At 45.7% G+C, this 10,304-nt stretch overlaps 1 protein-coding gene across 1 annotated transcript in view; it reads right to left on the bottom strand.

The window, feature by feature from the left end:
• Positions 1-6,863: 6,863 nt before the first annotated feature.
• Positions 6,864-10,304, bottom strand: part of LOC119388188 (26S proteasome non-ATPase regulatory subunit 1) — a 61,777-nt gene continuing 58,336 nt past the window's right edge. The window contains exon 25 of the mRNA XM_037655841.2: positions 6,864-7,004. Within this exon, the coding sequence (XP_037511769.1) occupies positions 6,922-7,004 (83 nt within the window). The 3' untranslated portion in view covers positions 6,864-6,921. The remainder of the gene's footprint in view (positions 7,005-10,304) is intronic.

The following is a 10,304-nucleotide window of genomic DNA, read 5'->3' as shown; positions in this document are numbered from 1 at the left end:
CCGTGCGCGGTAGAGATTGAAAGTATGTGGGTGCCTCGGTATGGGTTAAACCTGTTAAACCTCGAGAGCAGCCCGACAACAGAGCCAGAGGGGTGCGGAACAATAGGCCTCGCCCGGTGCCAGTCGTCGTATTGTGCACGTGCGCCCCGCAAACCTTCTGTGACGTCCACAATACTTGCTTTACACGTGGAACGTCACACGGGGCCTCTATCTACGTCATACCAGGATGTCTAAGTGTCCCTGTTTGCTGCATACAAAATGTCTTTTTGTGATGTGTTCGTTGATCACTTTATTTACCTCTGGGGAATGTGCAACTTGTCAAACGTTCCCACTGCTCTTAGTTTTGTGGCATTATTATGGAGCTCTTTAAAAAAGCTGTTCATTTTTGTTAATGTGTGACTATGTATTTAATTTTTGCTAGCAGTTCTACATGTCTTTTGTATTGTAATGGTAATCTTGCAACATAAGACTTATTCTTGCTCCTAAACATTGCTCTGTGCTGTTACTGCAAATGTTTGTCTCCAACCTTTTCTTTCTAGGCATCTAAGCTAGGCTATGTTGAACATATTGAACATTGTAGACAACAGGACAGATGCTGCATTTGTACCTTAATTTTTCCTCCAAATTTGTAGAAGTGATGTTTAAAAGAACGACAAGTGTAGTGCTTTTGTACTTCTCTGCAAAGAAAACTAGACCAGATTAGACCAAGAGTTCTCAAAAGGTGCATGCATGCTTCAAGAAAGCACAAATAAGAAACCTAGGCCTAGCGTGTTCAACTATACATGTGCTTGCATAGCCATAGGCGTGCGCAAAGGGGGGGGAGGGGCATGGGGGGCGGCCGCCCCCCCTAATAACCTAAGAGGAGGGGGGGGGGGCAAAATCTGCCCCATACATTGACCCCCTATAGTCACCTAAGAGGGGGGGGGGCAAAATCTGTCTCATCCATTGACTTACAAGGGGGGGGGGGCTGCGATGAACCTTCGCTCCCCCTGATGGAGAACCCTGCGCACGCCTATGTGCATAGCCGCTGAACAGCTGCCATATTGATACTGCAGAAGTTCGCTGATATGTTTCTGGCTAAGGAGTTTTCTTGGCTGCATTTTCACTGGAGCCCAGCCCCTGCGAAATACTGGAGGGGTTCCACGAGTGCTTTTTGTCACAGTCAAACATTTAGTTGCTTTGAACACAAATTTCCAATGATGAAAGTTAACCCATGATCCTTTAACTTTGTTACTTAGCCACATAGTACAAGACGAATGTGCATTTGTGGTTGTCTCTTACTGCATAATGAAAAAGTTACAATGCAACAATGTTAGGGTGATTTGCCCCTTTGCAATTGCATGGCGTTTGTCCTTATATTCAATTTTAACTATATTTAAGCTGATACGAAAGCAGAGCTGAATTAAGCACAGTGTTAGCTATGCATGGCTTTCTGCCATCTGAAGCATCGATAAGCACTCATGCACCTTCTTGAAACATACTTCTCAGCCTGCCTAGTGCCTCTGTTATGCTTTTTTTTTATCTATCTATCTATCTATTTAAATAACTTTATTTGGTCCTGAGGAGGCGATGGGCTCACGACCTGGCCGTTGAATTTCAACTCCCGGTCCCGTCGTGGGCGCGGCTTTTTTTTTTATACGTCCATTTTTGAAACTCCGACGTAAGTGGATGGCTAGAGGATAATTTACCTGTCTACAACATGTCTCATATAGTTTAAGACGACGAGGACAGTATCCCTGTGGTCACATATGTGTATTTTTCTGTTCCATTGTTTTGACATAGCAAATCTTGGCACCAACCCTACTTACGCTATTGTATGCAATGTTGTTGGCTTGCTGCAACTTCTCTGTAATCAGTGTATGTTATGTTCAGTGGTGAAAATAAAGACACTGAAAGGCACCAAGTTTTGTATTGCATCTTGCATTGAAATGAAATCCACGACTATGTTGCTGCCTGTGTGGTCCTTCCTTTTTTGAATGGCGGGCACGTGTTTCATGCATCAGCTAGAATTTTTGGAAATTCATAGAGCAGATTGGTAGCGCATGTTTGGATAATCTGAAGTTGAAAGTGGTACTTTTGGTAGGCATTAACAAAAAAATTAGTGCAGCTTGCACAAAATCATGCAAGGCTGGGTCACAGCAGAGCTGGTGGACTGGTGGTGGACAAATCGACGCACTTGTTCGGGGAGTGAAGCAGAAGAGGATGAAGATGATAACGAAGAGAGCGTGTGCCAGTTTATGAAGACGATAGTTTTTCTATCCAACTCGGCGAACTATACTTGCTGTACTGTACTATACGTGTCTATGCTTTCTCTCTTTTTCTATTATCTTTTTTTGTGTGTGTTGCTTTCTATCTCTTTCTCCCTCTATTTCTTTCTGTCTTTATCTCTTTCTTCCCTTTTTTTTCTTTCTTTCTTTCTATGTCTGTTTCTATCTCTCTCTCTCTGTGTAGTCGGTCTCTCACCTTCAATCTTTTTATCTGTTTCTTCCATATGTTATGTATTTCTCTATCTCTCTGTGGTCGGTCTCCCGCCTCTATCTTTTTCTCTGTTCTATCTATTTCTCTCTCTTGTCTTTCTGTCTTTATCTCTCTTTCTTTCCTTTTTTTCTCTTTCTTTCTATGCCTTTGTTTCTCTAGCTCAATCTCTCACTTTCTTTTTTTTTGTTTTGTCCCTTATTTCTTTTTCTCTCCCTCTGTAGTCAGTCTCTCGCCTTCTTTTTCTGTTTTTTCCCTTTCTATTTACTTCTCTCTTTCTATTTCTCTCTCTCTCTTTCTGCGTACTCGTTCTCCCATTGTTCTTTACCTCCTCCTAACCCTCAGATCTCTCCTCCTCGCACTTGCTTTCCTTTCCCACCACCTTGTTGTACTATACCATACAAGGCTATGCTCTGTTCTGCCAACGTGCCTGTATAGCCGAGTGGTTAGGACGCTCGCCTTCGGATCATGGGTATGAGGGTTCGAGTCTCACCTCTGCAAAAAAAGTTTTTTCGCCAAGAAAGTCTCTCTCTGAACTCGTTCTCTCACCCATCAAGTTAACGCATCCCTCAGCGGACAAATCAGTGCACATCTTATGGTAGCAAAGCAGAAGAGGACAAAGATGGCGCGTGCCAGTTCATGATGATAATTTTTTATCTACGACACACTGCAAACCTCGACCTTAATAGCTCTGCTGTAAGGAAGGTGGCGGGGGGGGGGGGGGGGGGGAAGGGGGGGTTTTAACTGGAAAATTTCCGGCAACCACCAAGTGATGTTGACTCAATTGGATTTTTTTTCACCCATTACAGCATACCATTCACAGCAAACTGGAAACTACTAATTGGAGTCAATGTGGTAAAACTGAATACCATTTGATTAGCTGATTACACAAAATCAGACATTGTCTCATCTGAAGCATTTGTTGTTTACGCACTTTTTTAGACAATTATGGTAAAGGAATTGGGTAACCTGCTTGAACTCTGTTCCAGTAGTTCATCCTGCATGACCACACATCAGAAATTTGCTTCACCTAGGCACTCCCTCGTGGTCTGGGATCGGGACAGATGGAGTCCTTGTACACTGCACTGGGAGAATCCTACCCAGAGCTCACCAATGCACGCGGCAACTGTCGTGTCATGAGGTGAAATAGTGACACAGAACTGTGCCAATTATATTGCAAACGTATATTTCAAAAATTCACATTGCACATAATACTAAAACTAAGACGAGATGCTCAAAGAAAATAAATATCAGAAGACAGGCCCGTTTAACCCTTTGCGGTCCGTTGTCGGCCCCTGCCCGACAACGCAACACGGCCGCAGCGGTCCGTGGTCGGGCACTGCTGGACAAGTTCTTTGGCGGTTGATTCATGCATGTATTCTCTCACTACATTACGCGCCATCTGTAAAAGAGTAAGTACACTTCTTTTACTTGAGCTTTGACTCTTTTACTTTTGGGCCAGAACGGACGGATGGTGGGAAAGGTTTTCGAACCGCAATGGGTTAATGCTCATATTTTTACTAGGAACACCTCTATGCAAAGATGATGAGAGTGGGCCAAGACCAAAATACTGGATGCTGTCCCAACCGACATTTGCACGAGCATGTTCATAGCGTCAAGATTAAGACTGGTATAGTAATCTAACAGTTCATGGTGCGAAGTGTGGCTCTTCACCCCTCCTAGAAATGCGTATTGAGAAGGTACAGAAATTACACAGCTATGAAAATATTCAAGGCCTTTTCAATGTGTCCAAAACGAACGCCTGTGTTAGTGCCCAATTAGCAATAAGGAGCACAAGTTTCTTAGACTTTAATCTTTCATAGTGTGCTTTATTTTATATTTTTACGCATGCTTGATTTGGTAGTTCTAGGTTGTGTGACACGTCCACAGCAAGAGCTGTTTGATGAGGACTCACCTTCACCTCCCAACCCCCCTCTCTCCCTCTTGGCCTGTCACGAATTAGTATACATTTGTGCAGGCACCAACAAGCATGTTGTTAGCAGTCAGCACTTGTCCTGTGCTTTTCCACGTCAGTGCTTTTAGGCGCTGTTTACAAGAAACGTTTCGTACCAACTAGCTTACATCAATACCCTTCTAAAGCAATGATACCATACCACACACAGAACTTGAGATCTCAAGAATGTAACCTGATGCCTGAAAATATGGGTGTGGAACAAACCCTTGTGCATTCATCCACCTCCTCTTGGCTTTTGACTTTGTAAGCCGTGTTGAGATTGGCCACCTGTTATGATCTGAACATCCCTCACTGCGGTAGCTTAGCAGGTAACATGTCACACTGATAAGCTCGAGAAAGTGGGTTCGATTGCTGGCTGTGGCGGCCACATTTCGATGGGGTCGAAAAGCAGGCACACACCTCGTACTTACGGTTTAGTATTAAGAACTCCAACTAGTCAAAATTAATCCAGAGTCCCTCACTATAGCGTTCCTCCTAATCATATCTGCACCACATGGCAAGTATTGCAAAGAGCACTTTCTGCGGAGAGATGTTGCAATAAGCACAGGCACTGCTGAAGGACGACGCGCATCACTGGTGGACAATTGCCGTTTTTTTATTGCACAATCGTGATGTCTAATTCACTCAAAGCTAAGAAACTTATATGACGTCAGTGTTTCAGAGTGCAAATAGCTTGCTCCTCGTTTTGCTGGAACATAAACCGCTTAAAAAAAATTGAATGGATGAATCGATGCATGTACACTATTGTATGCTTTTGCAAATGGATGTTTTGAATAGTGAAGTTATCTAAGTTAATGCTAAAAGCAACCTATGTGAATACTATTGGAGGAAAAAACGCACTAAGAGCCACAATATGCATGAAGAGAAAATTGATGGTGAAAAAGAAAAATTACTTAATAGCACTGGTATACTAAACCTACTATCTTACCCTGCTGTCAGCACAGTTTACCATGCCATTAGCAAACTAACTAGCCCAATCCTTTAATATATGCGTACCAGAGTTCTGTTTCAGATAAAGACAGTCCAGTAACAGCTTTGGAATACTCCTTTTAGATGCGAAGCATCTTTTGCTCGGGGGTATGTCCTGCAGTGGGCTAGTCCGCACTCACACTACGCATGCACCGGAGGTGAACCGGCCAAGCGGGTTTCCTCTGGGCTGCTGCCCGCAGGAGAGTCGGCGGGGGAGCAGGAGGGTGGCGCGGTGTGCTTCCAAGGTGGGGGGGGAACGTCTGAGGTGCGGCTGCTTGTCTCACTCTCCTGCTGTGGGGGTGTGAACGGGTTTTAAAGACGATAGTCTTTCTTGGGGAACATGAATGCAGAAATTTTTGTTTGTCTGTCTGCCACCCGATTCAGCCACCCGGCCAAAGTTGAACCACTTGCCGAAGGGCCAGCCATCTTGTACTGCTGACTAGGTTCATACTTGTGTACATTGTTGATCAAAAAGCAAACATTACGCATATCTGAGGCGCAACATCACTAGGTAAGTATTAGGTGGTGTCTTCCTTTAATAGAAAATACATAGATACGTAATTCTAAAGACCCTAGTTTCTTAAGCTGCGCTGACAATGCGGCTGCGCTGAAAATGCGGCAATGCATGCAGACGAACGCCCTCTACCACGGAGAAAGGAAAGAACCTCCTCCGTGCCCTCTGCACAACATGGCCTCCGAGATGGCGGGCGCAAAACCTGCCGCGCGCCCGCCATCTCGGAGGCCATGTGCACAAACTCGCGTTTCCCGACGTATTGCCAGATGGCGCCCATATCTCACGCAGCACTAATCTATCGTCTTTCGGTGACATTTCGGCGACAAGCACGCAGATACGCGGCCAATTTCTGTCCTGCTGTGTACAGCATACCTCACGGTTGCTACTGCTTGCCGGCTCCAGAAGCGGGTTTTAAGGAGGGGGTTTCTGGCTCTCTGGGTGCCTTGGCGACGAGGCTGAGGTCGGTAGCATGCCCGACAAACGCCAACGGAACGTGATTGTGCAAGTGCTCCGGCTTCGCATTGCCTCATGGTCCCCTTTAGCGGGAGATGGTGTAATTTTTTTTTGTACTTGGATGAAGTGCACCTTTCATGTCAGTTCCATGTTATTGCAGCAATACTAATTCAATACAGAAAATTCCTACAGCTGGCCAGCTTCAGACAGTTCCTAGTGAAAATCACCGCTGTACTTGTTGCTAGAGCTGTGGACAGGCCTGGTTTACTGGAGTTAAGCCCACATTAATGCCAGTGCAGTGCACAATTGTAAAACATCACACACAGATACTTATGATGAAGGCGACAAATATGGCACAGTTGCTTTGCAAGTTAGTGTCGAAAGCAGAGTGCACAACAATACCGCACCAGAGAGACAACGGCCTATCAGTAAGGTGCGTTGCTCGCACAGTGGAAATTCACTTCTGACACACATGACAAACTAGGTCCAAATTTATATTCACACAGCAGCAGTAAACCACAAATAAACGTCGCCATCAGTCATGGTCAAACGGGTATTGAAATGGTTCAGGGGCCTCAGGTTCGTCACCTTCGTCGTTCTCTGCAGTGGGGCCTCCAGCTGGAAAGGAAGAATGACCAACATGAGTTCAGGAGCAGCAAATTAGCAAACTGATGATTTGACAACCCCACATATCCACCACGTATGATGCCTTAATTGGGCAGCGCACTCAGACACGATGATGATGATGAGGCATGGCGAAGATGAGGATGTGTAGCGAAATGTAGGATGATGATGATGATGATATACAGATGCTCAAGATGTGTGTAACGCCCACAACATATGCAACAAGACACCACATAAACTTCTCAAACAAAATAATTTAATTTGCCCTTAGCCTATCTTTGCTGGGAGCCACGACAATGATAATGCCACTTTTTTTTTACAGGTAAATTTTTAAAGAGTCCGTAAACCACTTCCGACATTTTTTTTAACATTTAAAGTAAACGTGCATCGAGTTCACAGAGCTGTCACAATCAACAATGCCGAACGCGGCAGTGCTCTGCATCACAGGTGCACCACAAAATAGCAAAAATCCCGTACTCCTCTCCGGGCCTTTCAGTATCCCCAGAATTGGTCATGACATCACCAAGAGAATCTACAGTCACGTCAGCAGCAGAAAGAACCTGTTAGTCTGCCTGAAGGTATGCGCCCTCCCTGCTTATTCTCCTCACACGGCGATGAAGAACACTTGGCTACGAGGACACAGGAGCCAACGAATGGAGTGCAGCGAAGGAAAGAGTGAAACGAGCAAGGACCTCATTTGGATAATCAAACGTGTATAACTCCACTATTATGGCACCGTTTCGAAAAATTTTCACGGCTACGTGTTCATTGTACACTCGTGCACAACTGCAACACCACAACTACATTTCGACCTCTGGGTGGTTTAGGGGCCCTTTAAAGTGCTCGCAAAGCTGCACTTACGTTAACCGTATAAGGGTCAATGATGTACATGTATGGTGCATTCTGTATGTGTGAAAAACACGCCACTTTTTCAACTTTCTTTTGCCCAGAAGAGATGTCACCTTGCGTGGATGCAGGTAATTTTTTTTAAACGCGATAGCGTTAAAGAGCTTGTTTCGCAGAAATTCTGGTTTCAGCGTCGTTGGTTGTGAGCGAAAAACCAGCGTGGTCCGTGAACGTAAATTCGAGATAGATGCGAATAAGGAATAATAAAAAGCATTCGGTTCGAGTGGGAATTGAACCCAGGACTTCTGCGTGGCAAGCAGGTGTTCTACCACAGAGCCACCCCCGTGCTCGAAATTGCTTCGGAAAAAACACTATATAAATGTGATGTACGGTGGACTCTCAGTAAACGGAAATCTCTTAAACTGAACTGCTGCTTAAATGGAACAACTGCCCTTGATATGACTGGTTTCGTAGCTGAATGTAGCAACACAGTTCATCTCCCAGAAAATGCAACTCCTGTTAAACAGAGCACATTTCCTTGGTCCTTTCAAGCTCCGTTTAACAAGAGTTTTCTGTAGTGCGAGGAGTGTCATTAACACATGTAATATTGCATGGCAGAAGCGTAGAATCACACCAGGCATCAAAACATGTGAATTGTGCAATGAGTGGTTAGTTTAAAGGCCCACCAGTTACAAAGCTCACTGGCATAATTATCATTATCAACAACAGAGTCAAAAATGTGTTCAGCTGCCCAGCTGCGCATGTTGCCTTACTGACGTGTAGTTGGTACGATTACGCTATTGAGTTCTACTCTTTGCACCGCTGACCTTTGGTTTCCATTCCAAGGTTTCTTTAGACCGGCACATCAACTATCGCTCACACTTCTGCAAGTGCGTGGGTGTGCAACGGTAAGTTTAGTTTCGTTTCGCAGGTGGTTTCCAATCTCTCTAAGGGTAACCACTTGATACTAGCTTGCTTACCGTAAAAACCGGAATATAGGTCGAATTTTTTTTCAAAAAAAAAAAATGCGATGAAAAGTCGACCCTCGTCTTATATACCGGTCATTGGCAGAAAAAAATGTGGAAGTCTCACAACGATGGGGAGCTGAAGTCAGAAGCCTCCATTACCATCGTGAGCATCAGCAGTGGCGGGCTGGCGGCACCGTTGGGCAACGCCATTTTGCTTTTTCTTCTGTCAAGTGTGGCTGCTTCGGTTATCTGCAGTTTTTATTTTTCCGTTTCCTTCAGAAATGAGTGGTAGCCGACGGCAGTTTACGAAAGGCTTTAAGAAAAAAGTTATCGAGTATGCCGAAGCGCACGGCAACCTGGCGGCACAACGGGAATTCGGTGCATCGAAGAAAAGCATCCGATACTGGAGGAGCCAAAAGCAGAGCATCACATCCTGCAGCAACCAAAGAAAAACTTCGTTTCGTGGACGGACTGCAGTGCACCCCGAACTGGAAACGCTACTCGCCGTGTTCGTCCGGGAGCTGCGTGCGAGGTCGCTACCCGTGACAGCGGAGTGCATCCGTGTGAAAGCTCTCAAGATAGTGCACAACTCTGGGCTCACGAGGGCGCAATTCAAGGGCTCGCCATCGTGGGTGCGCCAATTTATGAAGCGGAAGGGCTTTGCGCTGCGGCAGCATACTTCCGTGTGCCAAATACTGCCCGAAGATTTCGATCACAAGCTGGTCGAGTATCAGCGCTTCGTCATACAGCTTCGTCGACAGCGTTGCTACATGATGGGACACATGGGCAACGCTGACGAAACTCCGATCTGGTTTGATATGCCCTCGAACACGACTGTGACCGCTAAAGGATGAAAGCAAGTGAAGCTCTTGACAATGGGCAACGAGCATTCGCGATTTACAGTGATGCTCGCGTGCACAGCCGATAGAAAGAAGCTGCCCCCTTATATCATTTTCAAAAGAAAACGGCTACCGAAAGAATACTTTCCTCGGGATGTGATCGTGACAGCGAACGAAAAAGGATTCATGAATGAGTCCCTTATGCTCGAATGGATTCGGCTCGTGTGGAATCAGCAACCCAGTGTGCTTTTTCAGCGACCGAGCATGTTGGTCCTCGACTCCTTTCGAGGCCACCTCACGGCCGATGTAAAGGGAGCCCTGTCCGATGGCAAGACTGATCTTGTCGTGATCACTGGGGGATTAACATCAATCCTCCAGCCACTGGATGTAGTGCTCAACAAACCCTTTAAAGATCGCGTGCGCGAGCTCTACAATGAGTGGATGCTGGACGACAATCCCAAGACCCCCGCTGGCCGCCTACGACGTCCACCTCTCGCAACCGTTTGTGGCTGGGTGTCGTCAGCATGGAAATCTCTCCCGGAAGAGATGGTGCACAAGTCTTTTCGCAAATGCTGCATCAGCAACGCATTGGATGGAACGGAGGACGATGCACTCTGGGACGTTACTAGTGACAAGCAGGC

This window comes from Rhipicephalus sanguineus, chromosome 3, assembly GCF_013339695.2.
Source record: "Rhipicephalus sanguineus isolate Rsan-2018 chromosome 3, BIME_Rsan_1.4, whole genome shotgun sequence".
Classification (NCBI taxonomy): Eukaryota; Metazoa; Arthropoda; class Arachnida; order Ixodida; family Ixodidae; genus Rhipicephalus; species Rhipicephalus sanguineus.
The sequence above is the reverse complement of the archived record's forward strand: the minus strand, read 5'-3'. Positions and strand labels throughout refer to the sequence as shown.